General features: G+C 56.1%; 1 protein-coding gene across 1 annotated transcript in view; it reads right to left on the bottom strand.

Annotated features, from left to right (window-relative positions):
• CCND2 (cyclin D2) overlaps positions 1-16843 on the bottom strand; it is a 28262-nt gene extending 11419 nt beyond the window's left edge. Inside the window, exons 1-4 of the mRNA XM_060111698.1 lie at positions 16372-16843; positions 14376-14591; positions 11635-11794; positions 3016-3164 (exon numbers count right to left, since the gene is read on the bottom strand). Of these exons, the coding sequence (XP_059967681.1) occupies positions 3016-3164; positions 11635-11794; positions 14376-14591; positions 16372-16566 (720 nt within the window). The 5' untranslated portion in view covers positions 16567-16843. The remainder of the gene's footprint in view (positions 1-3015; positions 3165-11634; positions 11795-14375; positions 14592-16371) is intronic.
• Positions 16844-17544: the final 701 nt, after the last annotated feature.

Here is a 17544-nt window from a genome sequence, read left to right as displayed (position 1 = left end):
ACGGGGCTAGCACACAACTGTAGGGGCTCTGGGGTCAAAGGCCGGCACTTCCCGATCCTTATCTGCCCGTGCACCAGGGCCCATAGGGCAGAAGGTGGTCTGGGCACTGGGCTTCTCTGTGGGAGGGCTCAATGCAAACCCCTGGACACTTCAGTGAGGCCCAAGGACATTATATGTCTACGTGGGTATCTACAACTTTTTGTTGTGGCAATATATACACCACCCAGCCCTGAGCGTCTTCATCAGTTTTAAGTGTACAGTGTTAGCTTTGAGTACATTCACTGTGTCGTGAGACCACCAGCCCCTCCAGGACTTTGCTTCCCCAACGGAAACTCCATCCCCATTACACAATCACTCCTCCACCCCCCCCGCCCCGGGCCCTGGGAACCTCTATTCCACTTTCTGTCTCTATGGATTTGACTACGTCTAGGGGCCTCGGGACCTCATATAAGTGGCATCACACAATATTTGTCTGTGTCTGGCTTATTTCGCTTAACACGTCCAAGGCTCATTCATAGTGTAGCATGTATCGGAATTTCATTTCTTTTTAAGGTTGAATAATGTCTTATGGCATTCCCATACCACAGTTTCTTTCTCCATCCCAAGGACATTTTCAACCACCAAGTGATGGCTCCTACCCTGCATTTTACCTCAGGCCCGGAGAGCTCCTTCCCGAGGGCTGATTTCCTACTGCATGTCTAGTTCCAAAAACACCTGCTTAGCATCCATTCATTTGATCTTCATTTGCTGGGGTTTTACGTGCTTTACTGTGGGTTCACCATACAATCGCTACGTTCCTTGAGAACAGGAACCTCGTCTTTTATTTTCCGTGTGCCGCCCCCCCCCCAACTTCTTCCACGCTGTCTGTGCCTTGCTTGTTCCTGGGCCTCGCTCACAAGGTGACAGCCTGCACCAAGAACTCTCCAGACAACACAGGCTGACGGGTGGGAGGACTGAGCGCCCGAAGTCCGGCACACACACAATAGCTGAGGCACCAGAGGACATCCCCAGGGAGAGTGGGAGTGAGGCTCTGGGGACCCGAGGTAAGCTGGGAACTTCCTGAGCTCTCCAACTGTTCTCTGAAAAAGTGGTACATGCATGCTTGGTTTTTCACATTAAAATGTTTAACCCGGGGCCGACGGGTGAGAACGAGGCACATGTGTGCATGTCCATTCAACAGCTGCGATTTTTAGAAGGAACCTCTAAGCCAGCTTTGTATCTAGTTGACCCAGTCTGACAGCAGACTAGGATGGCCTGGCTACATAGTATCTGCAAGGGGCAAGCGGTATCTCCCGTATGAAACGAGAGACTGGTTTGCGGACTTGAAAAGCAAGGCACAGACCACGAGCTTCACGGGCACCCCAGGGGCGACCTCTGTCCATCTGAAGCCAGTAAGGGGTGACAGAGAGATGCGGGAGAACGCTGGAGACCCCGTGGGACAATCAGCCCATCAGGGCACATCTAGAAATATCCGAAGGGGGTTACAATGCTGGCGGGGGGTGGGGGGTGGGGGGTGGGGATCAAACACTTGTCACTGACATTTTTGTCCCTGGGGGTCGAGGAGGGGCTGGTCTTCAGTGGGTTGGGAGTCCTTTTGGCAAGGCAGCCTTAATAGGAGATATTCAGAAAAGGAAGGAAGCGTATCATTTCTATAAATGCTAAGTTCCGTCCAAGATTTGCCTCTAGAGGATTCGAAGAGCATTCTTCCCAGGAAGCGGCCCTGGAGGGTCTTGGATCTATATTTTGGAAACCATGCTTCAGAAGCCTGTTTGGAGCCAGCATTTGAAAAGCATCTCTAAGAACTGTTTCAGAGGAGAAGCCCTCCCTGTGCCATGTCCTTGAGATGGTAATGAAGGCCAAGGCAAAATCGGGGGCGGGGGGGGTCGGGGGGAGGCCAGCCAACCGCTGTCTTAGGCGTGCTGACATTTACCCTTTTGCCCAGCAGCCCTGGTGGAGGCACCGGCCCCAGGCCTGTAAACCACATTATCCCATATAAGTCAATATATGCCCACAGCAGGGCATTCAGAATCCCCCTGACCATCCAGAGGGGGTCATCACAAAGTTCCCCTGCATTCTTGAGCCTCTCCATGGTGACTTGAGAGGGGCCTCAGAGCTGACACCCCTCTCTCGAGTGGCTTTAAACCAAAGGCCTTTTTCAAACAAAAAGATCCCAGGAGCTGCAGCGAGGGAGGAATGCAGGGTTCCCAGGCTGGGCGTCAGAGCCTCCAGGTTCTGGTCCCAGGCCTGTGACCCCGGCTTCTCCCCCTCTCTGACCTCGCAGAATCAACCTTCTAAGGACCGCAATTTCCAGCTAGCTGAATCAGAGCCTCCCTGGACCCTGGGCTGTCCCCCAAACCTCTCTTCTTCTAAGGAGCTCCAAATGCTGGCAACCAGAGTTACAGCCTCTGCACTGTCCACAGGGCATCCAGAATGGAAAAATCTATAGCTAATAATAGTTCCTCGCATTTGTACGGCACTTAACTCTTTTTAAAGTGCTTTTTAATCCATCATCACGTTGAACTAAAGGGGAAGTGAGAGGCAGGCGGGGTGGAGAGGTCTGTGGAGGTGGACGCCTCCTAACGGTGAGGGGCCCCTCTGTCTCCCAAGCCCTGAGGTGCAGGAGGGGCTCGCTCCGGCCCTGCCTGCCAGCCTCAGCGCCCGTAAGCAGGCGAGAAAGCTCCACGCTGGAGGAGAGGCAGGCTGCGGATTGTACATAAATGGAAACAAGCAACAGGCAACAAGTCAGACCCATGGGGAAGCCCGGGCCACACAGGAAACTGGTCAGCAGCCCTCCCTCCCCCCTTGTCTCTGCTTGCGGAGTTCTTTTCTCTATCTGATGGCACGTGAGGCCTCACCTGCTGAATTCTGTACGACCGCGCGTGCCGATCTTAGAAAACAGAAACCAACAGCAACAAAGAACCTCTGCCACCTCCCCGTCGAACCAACTGTCTCCTTCCCCGAGCTGAGGAAAGGGAGGCCTGGTCTCAGCCAAGAGGACGGATGGGGGCCACCTACCACGTCGGTGTTGGTGATCTTGGCCAGAAGGTCCACCAGGGCATCGCCCGTGAGCGAGCTCACGTCCTCGTCCTGCTGGAGCCCACAGATGGCAGCCCCCACGCTTCCAGTCGCAATCATGGACGGCGGGTACATGGCGAACTTGAAGTCTGCGAGGACGAGAGGCGGAAGGTCAGGAACGAGGCGGAGGCAGGCGCTCCCCAGCCTGAGACACTCGGCAGGAGGGTGGTACAAGTGGCCCCTGGTCCCCACGGACGCATCCTCTCCTGATGCCGTTCATGTGCCCATGACTGTGGCGGTGCCAGATTTAAAAGGAGGGAACTGAGCAGAGCAGGGGTGTCTGAGACCAGTACAGACAAGACAACCCACATGCTCCACATGTGACACGAGCCAAGGGCTCCAGATGTTCAAAGGAGGGCGAAGTACGAGCAGGTAAATGTTAGGACGGAACGACAGCCCTGACGTGACCCTGCCGCACCCTCCGGACAGGCATCAAGGACTAAGATGGCTCAGAACAAAAGAGATGATTTGATTGGAAAAAAAAGAAAAGGATGGGACTTGCCCGGTGGTCCAGTGGTTAAGACTCCATGCTTCCACTGCAGGGGGCCCGGGTTCGATCCCTGGTTGGGGAACGAAGATCCCACAGGCCATGCAAGGAAAGTGGGAGAAGCAGCCATGCGGGGCGGGGGGCTGGGGGGCAAGTTTCACACAATTCCCCGCTTCTGCCCAGCGTCAGGGCCCTCAGGACGTTAGGAGAGAGGACAGGAAGTCAATCGAACGCCCAGTATTAGCCGTCCTCATCAGAGGAACGACTTGGTTTAGATTTTATGGCTTTGAGGCCTGAAGATCCCATTTTCTTGGGAAAAAAAGAGTGGTTTGCTAGAGACAAGTGTAAAAACGATGATACACTGGATGGGCTCGAACCCCCTCATTTTCCATTTCTCCAAGAGCAACTACAGAGGATGCTTTTATGTACCAGCCTGGGAGCCCAAACACCAGTTTCTTCTGGGGGGGGGTCCCCCAGAAGGGCTGGCAACTGCTGTCCATGGCAGGGAGGTAAGGAGACACACCCCTTAGCCCTGCTCCTGCTGCTAAGGGCTCCCACCTGCCGACACGGCCAGGATCTGACTCGTTACAGCCTGTGTAATCCAGCTGTCAACCACGGAAGCTGTGTACAATCGGTACCTGAACATTGTGGATGAGAAACCGAGCTTTCTGAGTGTCCACTGCCCTCACCCTGCCCTGTGCTGATAGGTGAGAGATGTGAGAGTTTGGTCCCTGATCCTGACTGAAGCCCTGGAGCAGAGAGCATCTTCCACAAAGGGCTCTCTCTAGTTTTGCCATCATCCCAGTGAATTCACTGCATGTCGAAGTGGAAAGTTGGAGGGAGGGGGACTGCTGTAGAGGGAAGACGTGGGTCACACTTCCATTCCCAGCATAAGCACTGCGTTTAACCTACAGAAACAGTTCAACCTACTATCTCCCCCTCTTGCTATTCTATCAACATAGTCCAAGGACGCACTTTTATCAGTGACCCCATTGTCCACATCAGGTCAGTGGCGTCCTCAGAAACTGCGCTGGGTTGCTCCACCAGGCACACACCCTTCCCCTCCTGGCCGAATCCCATGAACACAGCAGGCCTGGCCGTCTGTCTGTCTTTCTCCATGGCCTTCTGTTCTTAGCCCACGCACCATCTCCACCTCTCGAGGGATGTATATATATTACGCCATTCCACCCAAAGCCCGCTGTGCTCTAACTCGTCCAGAGCCTTCTCTGTCCCCGGACAGTGACGAAGCCAGCCTCCCTGCCTCCCGCGCTGCTGTAGGTCTCTTCACATGGGGTCACAGGAGTGTTTCTCTGCCCAGTAACCTCGTTAGCTCCCCCCCGGGACATTCACAATGCAGAGGCAGCGGCCAGCCCGTGGCCCTGGGCCCACACAGGCCCTGGGTGGGAGCAGCTGGCAGGGAAGGGCAGGGCAGGAGGGGATCCCCGGCCCCCCTGCCCCAGGCCTCAGCCCAGGAAGCATAGCCCACACACGCCTATCTTTGCACCCCGCTGCCTGCAAACCCAACTCCCACTTCCAGCAAATGAATTAACTCTGGCAGTCAGGGCGTGTGGATGGATGATCCTGGGGTTGCCGAGAGGATCGTACCTCCCTCCTTGTTTTGTGGGAAAATGCCAAGGGACACTGTTCCCTGCCCTGCCCCCCAGAACTGGGGAGCAAGGGCTGCATGAACACGGCAGCCTCTGGGCAGCACCGACAGGGCCAGGGAAGCTAGGCTGGCCCTGCTGAGCAGCAGGGCAGTGACCCCCTCTAGGGCCCCGACAACTGCCCGGCTCTCCCGCAAAGCCAGGTCCAGCCCGTGGGACCCTGGGCGAGTCACTTGCTCCCTCCCAGCCCCCTTGGAGTCCCAGGTGTCTACGAGGAGGGTGGAGGTAGAGCAGCGAACTACCTGGTTTTTCTAACCACCTGCAACTCAGTACAGGGTCATGCAATTCATTTGTAGGTGGTGACCAGCATGTTTGGTTGCTGTTGAATTGAACAAAATGTTAGAATAGAGAGTATCAGGAAGTAACGCAAGTAGTGAGAGTCAATACTGTCTTAAGAAACATTTGTATCGATTTGACGTACACTGGCAGTTATCCTGAGTTGCCTTACAAAATGTATTTCTTCCTTTATGGTTTAGGTCAAAAAAGTTGGAAGATGGTAGGCTGGCTAATCTTCTCGGGGCCGGCTCTAACTGGCTTTTTACTTAAGGCTCTGGAGTAAAAACGACTCTCAAGGAAAAGAATAAGGAAGAGACAATAGAACACAGCACAGCTCCCCCCAGGCAGCAAAGTCACAAGACATCTCTCTCCATTGAGCAGTTCTGCATGGCCTCAGGGGCTGCCCCAAGACCACACCCAGGGACACCCCCTCTCTGCTGGTAGGGGAACCGGCAGAGAGAAAAACACCTGAAGGGTCGTGTCCTTGTACTAGCTCTTGTTAGCTAACCTCCACACTCACCCATGGAAAGTTCCATCCAACCCATTCAGCCATTTCTGGAAACCTTAAACTTTTGGCTATGGAACTGGATGGAGATAGATTCACAGTATTTACTTGACGGGGCAAAAATAAGACCAGGCTTCAGGAGGACGTGCTATGATCAAGATTGCAACTGTCCATAAATATATAAATAGAAATGCATCGACATGCATGCACCTGGGGAAATTAGGAGAATACAAAGATGTATGTAAATTTCCCCACCATCCAGTGGGGGAAACATTAGTTATTCACAAAAATAAAATACAAAGTAATGATCTCTCCCAAATCTCTGAGTCTCTTGGTCAAGAATGCTGACAAGTTCTATGTTGGTGCTGAAGGTGTGCTCGGGGGTGAGGGTCTATCTCCATCCTCAGCTGCCCACCCGGAAAGCTGAAGTGTGTGTGACTTCCTAAGAACCCACCCCCCAGAGTGAGAGGCAATTAGCTGAGCAGGGACCCATTCTGATCGAGTTACGACATGTTCCAGGCAGCATGATAATGATTCCCAAGACATGGGATGATGATTCCCCCAAGACACGGGACATATGAATAAAATACAGCATGGCGCGTTCTAAGTGGCTAAGTGACTTCTAAAGAAACCTCTCAAAGAAAGGAGGTGCCCACGTGGATAGGAGCATTAGAGACACACACTTCGGAGGATTCCCCAAAAGGAGGTGGGAAGGCTTTGGGCCAAGCAGCTCCAAGCACTGGAAGGTGGAGGCCACGGAGGCTGGTGACCTACCACCTACCAGCTGCGTGAAGGTGGGCAAGTTACCTGACCTCTCTGAGCCTCCATTTTTTCACCTACACGTAAGGATAATAATTATACTCTCATAGTATAGTTCTGAGGATTCAACTAAGAGAACGGTGCCTGCTGCAGGGATGTGGGGAAACAGCAGGCCCTGCACAGCAAGGCCGGGAGAACGAGGGCTCTGCTCTGGCCGCCCTGAGGCTCTTTCACTCCGTGTGTGTGTGTGTGTGTGTGTGTGTGTGTGCGTGTGTGTGCGTGTGCGTGTGTGTGTGCGCGCGTGTGTGTGTGTGTGTCGCAGAACCGGCCTCATCGTGTCCCCGACACTGCCTCCTGCTGCTTTGTCAGCAGTGGGGGAAGCTGAGGCCTCACAGGGGGATGGAAAAGAGGGCACAAGCACACAAGGAATGAACGAGAAGTCGGACTATTCATTCCGCTGGGGTCACCCAGAGCCAAGGAACGGGTCCCATACCCCAGCAGCCCTGACCTGACCTCCACCTTCTCGGTGAGGCCAGCAGCGGCCTCACGGGGAACCCCAGCTTCACCGACCAGCCCAGGCAGTGTTCCTACTGTTTGCTTACTTGGCAAGGAATTAGCAAAGAACAAGGTGAAATTCACCTACTTCAAGACACTCCCTTTTACGGGTGAATCCATGAAATCTTGAGAGGTTAAGTGACTTGTCTAATGTCTGATGCCGGGCCTGGGCTTAAGATGGAGAGAGGCATCTGGACGCTGCACCCAGGGCTCTGTGAGACTCACCAGCAGGTGAAGAGCTCTTCAGAGGCACCGCCCACGCCCCACTGGGAACACACGGCCATCTTTCCCATCAGAGGCCGGAGAAAAGCCCAAAGGAAGGAGCCCTGGCTCAGGAGTCCAGGAGATGGGAACCCCTCCCGTCTGTGGCCCCAGCCCACTGTGGGATCCTGCAGAGACGCTTCACCACCCAAGGACCTCCTGGGGCCCCGTGGGGCTCCTTAATCTGGGCAAGGGCAGGAGAGCTGCTCCACGTTCATCAACTTGGTTAAGATTTCACTGAAGGAAGCGTTCTGAGCTAAGCGGGTTTGAAACCACAGATTACATGGCCCTGGGGGTGGCTTTATCCCCATTGTTTTGACTATGGTGGCTGAGGCCTTGACCGGCAAGGGTGACCACCGTGCTTCTGTTCACCACTAGGGGGCGAGAGGCGCTCGCTCCGAGGGGAAGAGAACCAGGGATGCCCTCCTCTCCCTCTCCTCCAACCTGCCTCAGGTGGGCCTTTAAAAGGCCAGAGCCGGTGGGGGGCTGGACGAGGGCCCTCAGCCTGCCCCCCACCCACCTTACAGCCAGACGGGAAGTGAGATGGGCCCTGTCAAGCTGCCCGTCCCCACGTACGGAAGAACTTAGACTCCCGGTTCAACAGTCCACTTCCCTGGGGCCCCGTGACCGCTCCTCGGTGGAGGGAACTCAGACGGTCGCAGATGGAAAGGGCTTTCCATTCTTCCTTCCACCTTCCAACCACCCAGGCAGACCTCCCTTTCTGGATCAGGGGCCAAGTCGTGGACCCTCTCTGGGCCACCACTGTTCGGCTATAAACTAGGGATGAAGTGTCATGAGACACGTCTAGGTACGGCCAGGAGGACGGGGAAGCACTGGGGTATCACCATCCCTGGGGCCCAGGCCCGCTGGGCAGGGAGCCTGGATAGCTGAGGGCAGCACCTCGGGGTGGGGGGCTCCTAGGCACAGAGGGAGATGCGGGGTGCCGTGGGAAGGGAGGCTAAACACCTCCTCCCTCACCCCCACCCGCGCCAAGTTCAAACTCAATGCCACTGGCTCTTCTAAACTAACTGGAATCATCTGTTCAGTATGATGTCATGCATCAGGAATCTCCCCCACGCCCGCGTGCTGCCGATCCTGAGTCATCCCAATGGTCTCTTTCCTCGTTGGCAGACTTGGGGGCTCTGCCATCAGAGCAGCACCAGGGGGATGCTAAGGAACAGACGGCTGCCCAGCATCCAAAGCTCTAGGGAAGGTGGTTATGAAGGGCTCCCCCTCACCCCATGGCCTCCACTGACCAGCACCCGCCGAAGTCTCCGCCCCAGAGGCTGTTCAGGGCTGAGCAGGGGAGGGAAGGGGGCACCTCTCTCCGTCTCACCACCATGTGAAGCCTCAGCCCCGGGAAGGAGGACTGACAGCCCAGCCCTTGCTGCTCCTTCCCCTTTCACACACAGGCACTCTCCACGGACTGCGGGACCACCGCCAGCTCTTTCACAAGCAGCTTTCCCCCTCAACTAGCCACACAGCCCCAGGTCGCTGCCCCTGGCTGCCGGTGCTCCTGGAGCTCTAAGGCAGAACGTCCAGGATCCCTGGGGGGGAGCAGAGCAGGACCTGTGCTGCTGTAACTCGCGCCTGCTACCTGCCGGCCGGTCCCAGGCACGCGCCCATTCCTCACACCCTGGCCCCAGAACGAGGCATCTCATCTCGCCGGAAGGTGTTCCCCTCGAGAAAAGCAGCCCCTTGGCTTTTACTCCGTCAGGCCCACGGCTCTAAAGCCCCAGGCAGCGGGATGCCACGTGACTCGGCCATGCAGACACACTCAAGGGCAGATCAGGGAAAGAAATGCCTCTCAGACAGGCTCATCCCCTCTAGACCCAGGAAACGTCTCAGACCCTCCCTGTGCTCTGAGCGGTCCACACGTGGCGCTCAGTACCCGGCTGGAGGTGTTCTTATTCCCATCCTTCCCTGCCCGGGCCCCACGCTAGCTCCTCTCTCAAAAGGCAGTCTTCCCGACTTCCTCTGCCTCCTCTCAGACCTCTGTCCCCTGTCCCTGAATCCCAGGCTCCCTCCTCGGGCCTCAAACGTGGCAGCTGCCCCAAGGACCTGGCCAAGAAGGCCAGGAGTGGCGGATGGGATCCCCCATTTTAGAGCGTGGGCCTTTAGGCAAGCCGGGGATCTGCTTTTGGCCTGGGTCACTCCACCCACCCTCCCGACCCGAGTCAGAGATCAGCAAGGAGGGGTGGGCAGGTGGACCCCAAAAGGTACGTCCGTCAAGAGACAAGGTCAGAGCAGAGCTCCGGCTACCGACAGCTGGGCGACGGGGGAGCGCAGGGTCGGAGGTCAGCTGTCCTCGAGAGAAAAGGGCTGGTTGACCCCTTCTCCACCGTGAATCGTGACAATGGAGAGGAAGGGACGGCGGGGCCTGGGAGACAAAATGACAAGTCAATGAGGGGCTGACCTCTAGGGGCCACCAGGCCAGACAGCAGGAGGGGAGGACGCAGAAGGAGGGCAACGGTGCGCAGGGCAGCAAGAATCGCGGGCAAAGAATGGGCCCCCAGGGCTGCAGGAAGGGCGCGGGGCCCGGACACTCCACGAGGCTGGGCTGGGCCTGGATCTGGGAAGCTCAGGGACGGGAAGCCTGCTCTGGGATCCACAGTGGGGGGCTGGACCCTGCATCTGAGCCCGCAAAGGCCGAGCACGGCGTCCTGCTAAACTCAGACGAGGGCAGCAGGGTTAGGGTTAGGAAGGTCACTGCATCCACTCAGTAAGAGAGTCAGAATCGGAGGCATGTTCACATTTAGTACCAGGGCACATCGCCTACACCTTGCCTGGTTGACAAAGGACCTCCTTGTACATCACCTCTCTTCTGAGGTCCGTTTTCCTAACCACCTGAAAAGGCTGTAGGAGCGTCATGTGTCAATAGGCATATTTTGCAGATGAAGAGGCCTCCGAGAGGTCGCGGGGTGGTAAGTAGCAAAGCCCGACCTTGTGACTGTGACCAGGGCACGTACGCTATATTGCGGATAATGCGCTCAGCTTCGCAAGCTCCAGAGTAACATGTAACAAGATACTGAAAGAAGTCAAGCCCCAGGCCCACCTGTGCAATTCCAGTACATACCCCTGGCAACCGTGAACCCCGCCCTCTCACCCGGGGCAGGGGGGAAAGCTCCACCTAAGCAAGTTCTTTCCCTAACACTTCTGATTGTGAAAATATGAACTCCTGATGCTCTACCCTGGCCAACGATGGGTCCGGAGTTTCTCCCATGGCCACTACTGTTGGCGGCGGCGGGGGGGACGATGACGGAAAGTGGCCAAAGTTCAGTGTGATGAGACTACATCAAACCACTGCCTTGAGTTTATCAGTTAATTTCAAAGCAAACGGGGCCAACGAGGACTATGTATCCATTGCGGGATCAACGGGGTGGGTGTAGAGCTCTTAACGTGAAAAGGCGGTTGCAGTGTTAAAGGCTGCAATCAAAACCCCAACACGTGTTGGGAGGGCAGCAGAGCCCAGGCTCAGGCAGCAGTCCCTGCTGAAAACCCCACATGTTCACCGGAACCCTGCAGAAGGAGCAGCCGGAAGGCAGTCAATGCCCTGCAGCCAAAAGAATTCCTCTGGCCTCCCTTACCACTTATCAGGGCAGGCGGTATTTATCTTGACAGCGTTCCTCAGACCTATATTTGCATCCCGCCCCCCTCCAAAAATTTCCTCCTGGGCTTATCTCCAAGCCATCCTTTTCCTCCAAAGATGAAAGATTGAAACACGACCAGAGGCCAGTATATATAATCTTCAAAGAGCACTTTAGACACCATAAAGAATATTTTAACAGGCACTATTTTTTTTCCCCCTCACCACACCTGTCCTCATAAACCATTTATGAGTTTGGCAGAGAGAGAAAATACACCAGCTGAGATAAAGGAAGGAAGAAACAGCCCAGGAATGAAACCTTGGACTCTAGATTACTTGGGACCCCCCTCCCCTCAACCCCCCAATCCCTGGAAGTTAGGGCTGCGGTCCTCCTCCCCTTGAATCCCGCCCCCCCGCCAAAGCCCTCCCCAGCACCCGGCCCCCACTGGGCTCCAGCAGCTCCTACCAGTGGCGCACAGAGCAATGAAGGTCTGAGCATGCTTGCGGATCAGAGACAGCTTCTCGCTGGGCTGAGGCAGCTTGCGAAGGATGTGCTCGATGAAGTCATGGGGGGTGACGGCCGCCAGGTTCCACTTCAACTTGCCCAGCACCACCAGCTCCCACTCCTAGGGGCGGAGGGAGGAAGGGAAGAGTATAAAACCCACAGGCTGACCTGGCATCCGGGACTGGGGGCTTGGCATCCAGACTAGTCTTCATAAGGATTCTCATTAGGACACGCGGCTAGATTGGAAGGCGGGGCCATTTATCAGAGTGGCCCTAAAGCTTTGAAGTGGGTGACGGCTCTTCTTAGGCTTCAAAGGTCAGGCTCCACTGAAAATAATGAGACCCCAGGTAGCTGTTGCCAAGATGGTACTTTCTTCTATTTCTCTGCCTCTCCAGCTCCCCGACCCACACCCAACCCTGACTTCCATTCCAGGGGATGCTTCTGACCGCCCACCCAGAAGGTTGAATCTACAGTAAGATACCGCCAAGGTCATTGTAGCCCTTTGGTAGCAATTTACTGTATATCTATCACCAGATTAATAGTCTTTTTAATCCTCTTGGAAAAATGATGTACACAGAATAAAGCTCAAAATTAGGTTTCTTGGCCCAAATCCTTGGCAACCAATTAGCTTGCTCGTAGTTGGTGCCAAAAAGTGCCATTTTTCTCGCTGCTGCTAAAACTTTCCCCTGGACACGTAATGCAGAAATCTTGGGAAATGATACTCAGACACGGGGCATCCTTCCCCTTAAATGTTTCACAGGCCTTTGTTACCATGACTGAAGGACCGCATGGTCACTGGCAACCCCACTGTGCAGCTGGAGGTGATTCAGGGCAGGGTGAAGGTCCTTGTTCAAGGTCATAGAAGCCCGCAGCCCAAAGGCTGGCACCATGCAACCCTGTCTCTTGTGGGCCTCTCACCAGCAGCCCACCTACTGAAAAACCTTGTTTCTCTCCCTTATTGGGATACGTTGGGGGGAATTGTGCTCAAAGGGAAACAAGCCAAAGAGAAAGCCTTAAAACTATGTTCAGTCAGAGGAAAAACAGGCCTATCGATCTATCAGCAGCAGCAGAATGAGCGATCAGCTTACCAGTGTAGTCCGTTCCCCCATTCACCCCAAGTTACCGACTGTCTTCCGCCTGCTAAGCCGGCCACCAGAGCCCTATTCTGCCTGCGACCCACAGCACCGGCTGGCTGTGTGGTCTGGGCCAATTCCCTCCCCTTCCCTGGCCTCGGCTTTCTTGTTGGTAAAATAGGAGGACTCCTCCAGTTCTCAACTTCTGGGATAAAGAGACAGAGACTGGAAAAAGTCAGATTTGTCTGCAGCAATATAAATTAGCTTGGCAAGCCCCTGGAAAAAAAACTGGGGTGCTCTGAAAAATGCCCGAGTCCCCCATCATGTTGAAACAGTGAAGCAGAAGGAAGATTCGTTTTCCTCGTCTCCCGTGAGAAATATAACTGGATCCCAATTTTAACCTTGCTCTCTTTACCTGCTTTCAAGTCTGCCTTGGCTTTTTACGGGAGGTTGGGGGTGAAAACCCAGATAGACTACTAAACAGTCAGTGTCTTCCAAGATGGCTTGAAATTCCAGCTCTCCTTCTCACGGGGGAATGTGAGTATAAACCACTCGACTTGTACCATTATTAAAAGAAGCAGATCTCCTAGAAGAAAGCACCTTTCTGGGCCTCTCGGACCAAACCAGAAGCAGCTGAAATCTGGCAACTGTTCAAAGGTGAGGTCATTCATGCCCCTCTGCATTCTCGGAGATTCCTCCCCATCCTTGCACATGTCTGCCGCTAGGTGGCAGCACAGCCTCAGGGAGGAAGGCCTCTCACAAAGAGCTCAGTTCAGGCAGCCCGTCCGGGGCCCTGTGGACTTAAGTGCAGGCCTGGCCAGCAGGGAGGGGGAGGGGGAGGGGGTGGGAAGAGGGGGCCCCTTTTCCAAACAGTTGGGAGATAGGCTGTGCAGATCACTGAAGGTGGGCCTCTGGAGCCACCCAACCAATGCCACATTGCTGCCACAGGGCCGTCTTAAGTATGAAGCTACAGGGGCAAAGAGTCCTATTGGGTGGGAAAAAGGTCTGCGGGCAGAAAACCAGAGTCCAGACAGGACCCCGTGTCTATGGAGAGGTAACAGCCCCACCGGAGACAGGAATCCAGGCCTCCCAACCCTCTGACAAAGGGCCCAATTTGACTCTGCTCAAAAGCCAATGAGCTGGTATTTAGTGAACAGCTACTATGTGCGGGTATCTTGAGACTCTTAAGAAGTGCCTAAGACCTACCTTTGAACTCCCGGTTCCTAGGAGACACGCCACATGTGTATTTGAGAATCATGTGAGAGGTTGATTTCTGTCTCGGAATTCAGCGATTGAAAATTTGGAATTTAATTAAAATACTTTATCACTGTGTTTCATGCCTCCTCTGCATACGCAAGCGGGCGCGCACACACTGCAGATGAATCTCACCAACACAAATCTCCCTGAGTGAGGATCTTATTCATGGGTGGAGTCTCGGTACTTCACACAGAGCCCAGCACACAGTAGGAACGCAAGGAGCCTCGTGTTAAAAAGAGTTCCCAGAAGTGTGAAAACTTCAGTGATGGGTAACTTGGGGTCCTAAGGATCTGTTCTGGGAGCAGCGGCATCAAAGTATATTATTAGGATAGGGGAGAGAAGAAAGGCAGGGGGGAAGGAGGCAGTCATTACCAGCAGCTCCTGAGGCTTGATGGAGTTGTCCGTGTAAATGCACAACTTCTCAGCGGTCAGCGGGATGGTCTCTTTGAGCTTGGAAGCCAGGAACATGCACACGGCCCCCAGAAGCTGCAGATGGGTCTTCGGAGTTGGGACTCCAGCCAAGAAGCGGTCCAGGTAATTGATGGCCAGAGGAAAGACCTCTTCTTCGCACTTCTGCTCCTCACAGACCTATGACACGAGTGGGACAGGGTCGGGGTGGGGGGACACCATAGTATCAGGAAAAGAGGAAAAAAGGGAAACCGCATAATCTAGGGAAACGACAAAAATATTGAATTTGTCCCGGGGGGGGGAGGGGGAGGGGAGTAGAATAAGCGATCAGAATGAAGGCGAGGAAATTGGGGTCAATCTGAATGGCCATCGGCGCTGGGGTCCTCCCCGGGAGCCTAAAATCTCACAGGAGAAGTGGGTTAAGGACCCCGAGGCCGAGGGCGCAGCAGCTCCGGCCCCGCCGCCCCCGTGGGCCGCTCACCGCTCCGCTCGCTCGCACTCACTCACTCTCTTTTTTGGATTTCGTCATCTTTTCAAAAAATCAATAAAAATATTCTGGAGGCTCCGGGGGTCTCGTTCTTGGTCTCATTCGGACCCCCAGACCCTGCTCTATCATTCCCGACAATTGAAAAAATTGTCGGGGGGAGTCCCCGCGGCCCAGGCGCCGCATTTGGGGGGGTGGGTGGGGAGAGGTGGGGAAGCGGGGGGAGGGCGGAGGGAGCCAGCGCCGCGCAGCCTGGGCGGCCGGAGTCGGGGCAGGGGAGACGGGTTCAAAAAATAATTAAAAATCGAGGAAATACCCCAGACAAGACCTTTCGCCGTGAAAACCCCACAGAGGACCCAGGCTACCCGCAGCGGAGGTTTGGGGTGCCGGGAAGGTCTGGACCGCGACCCCTGGGGCTTTGGATACCGAGGGGGAAACTTGCAGGGGTGAGCGCGGCGGCGGGAGTGTCCGGCCGCGGCCCACAAGGGCAGAGGCCGGGGACGGTGGCAAAGAGCTGGGGGACAGACGAGGACGGGGAGCCGCCGGAGAGAGGCGCGGGGGGCTCCGGCCTCTCCTTCGGGGGGGACCCGCTATCCCCCCTGCACACACCTCCTCCCCCCCTCCCACCCCACCCAGCTCTCCGCACCCAGGAAACTGAAGACCGAAACGTAAGTAACCTTCGTGAGGGAGGGGGGGATCGGGGGCGAGGGCGCCATCAGAAGTGGGGGGCCGGGATAGTGGGGTGCGAGGGGGAGCGGGCGACGCGTTCCAGCCTCTCCACCCCGAGTTTACAAAGCAACATGGCGAAACCACGGCAGGTCCGGAGCCGTGCAGACGTGGGCACACGGCTCGCTCCGCAAGGGTTCGGAGCGAGGGGAAAGAAGTGGTTCTTTTGGGTTCCCCGAAAACACACGTTTCTTCAGTGTGACTTCCGGGGCTCCTGAATTCCCCGTTTCTCTTCTCCTCCCTCCGCCCTCCGCCCTCCCCCCTTAAGTGCCAACGCGGAGTCGCGACCACAGGCGAGGGGGGGGGGCGACCCGAGCCTAGGACGAATTTGCCCAGGCCTTTGGTGGGGGGGCTGATTTTTTAACTTTGGGGTCCCGGCTTCCCGCTCCTACTCCCTTCTTCAAGGCACCGAAAGCAGCCTCGGCTTCGCAAAAGACAGGTCGGGGTGGTGGTGGGGGGGAGAGAAGGCAGCCACATGCTGGCACCCGCGCGCGGGATGCTCCCCCACCCCGGCCCCGGGACAGCCTCGCTGCTCCCAGATTTGCCTCCTCCCTCCTCCCCCTCCCCCTGTTAATCTTGCACCCCGCAAGGAACAGAAAGGAAGCCACGCGTCTCGCCGAGGGCACGGGGTAACCTCTCGCGCAGCAGCGGGGAGGCGGGCGCGGAGGCTGCCCTCTCGCAGGTTCAGGGTCCCCGCGTGGGGTCTGGGGTCCGGGCGGGGACGGACGGTGCGCCTGCCTGCAGACCTACCTCCAGCATCCAGGTGGCCACCATCCTGCGCATGTAGGGCTGGATGTCCTTCTGCACGCACTTGAAGTAGGAGCACTGGGGAAGGTAGCGCTCCTCGATGGTCAGCAAGTTCTGCAGCACGCGGTCGTCGTGAAGCAGGTTGGCGTCCGGCACGGCCCTGCGGACCGGGTCCACCTCTCCGCACAGCAGCTCCATGGCCAGCTGGGTGCCCACTCGCGCCCCTGCGATCTCCGGACTGGAAAATTGGGGGGGGTTTTGGAGGGGGGAGGGGAGAGGATTCCCCTTACCTCCTTCCTTTGGCTAAATAAGGGGTTTTCGGGGAAATAGCGAAGGGCAGAGAGGGAAGCTGGGGAAGAAGAGGGGAAAGGGATGGGCGGTGGGAGAGGAGCGCCCCGGGGGCTGCTGACTCTGCCTGCCCTCCCCTTCAAACTTGTCTGCGCTCCCCAGCTCGCTCTGCTCTCTGCTCTCCGAGGCAGTGACGCAAACTGGCTGGGCAGTTACTTCTCCTCCCTCTCGCCTCACCCCCCTCTCCGGTTCCTCCTCCCTTTCCCTCCCCTCCCGGTCCTCCCCTCCTCCTCTCAGTGTCTCCCTCCCTCCCTCCTTTCCCCTCTTGTTATTAAGGAGAACAGCAGCTGGCCCGACCAAACTTCAAACGCGGTCCCCCGCCCCCCGGCCCCTCTCCTTAGCTCTCCGAGGCCCTCTCCCTCTATCCAGCCCCGCAAGCCAGGGGCCCCGGAGAGGGGAACCCACAAAAAAAAAAAAAAAAAAACCCACCGATTCCTACTTATTTCCTCTAATTGCGCACATTCTGTAGGTGCATCCTGCCAAAATACGACCCTCCGACTCTGGCTGCTTCAAAACTGATCCTAATACTCCCGCCCATGTATTTTAAGATCCAGGAATGACGGGTAGATTACTTGAAGATGAGGTGGGCTCAGACAATTGAGAAATAGATCCCTTACGTGAGAAAGAGGGAGGGCGATTTGAGAAAACAGCAACTTCGCATACCCAGAGAAAAAGGTTATGTCCCTGAAATTTATGTTCCTGATCATGTTGAAGCTGTTTCCAAAACCCGATTAAAGGGACCAGAACTACGGCGCCCACTCCAACCCCCGCCCCCGCCCCCCCGCAGATGTGTTGGGGGGGAGGGGTGAGTGTCCGGAGGGAGGGGGC

Source organism: Mesoplodon densirostris, chromosome 11, assembly GCF_025265405.1.
Source record: "Mesoplodon densirostris isolate mMesDen1 chromosome 11, mMesDen1 primary haplotype, whole genome shotgun sequence".
Classification (NCBI taxonomy): domain Eukaryota; kingdom Metazoa; phylum Chordata; class Mammalia; order Artiodactyla; family Ziphiidae; genus Mesoplodon; species Mesoplodon densirostris.
The sequence above is the reverse complement of the archived record's forward strand: the minus strand, read 5'-3'. Positions and strand labels throughout refer to the sequence as shown.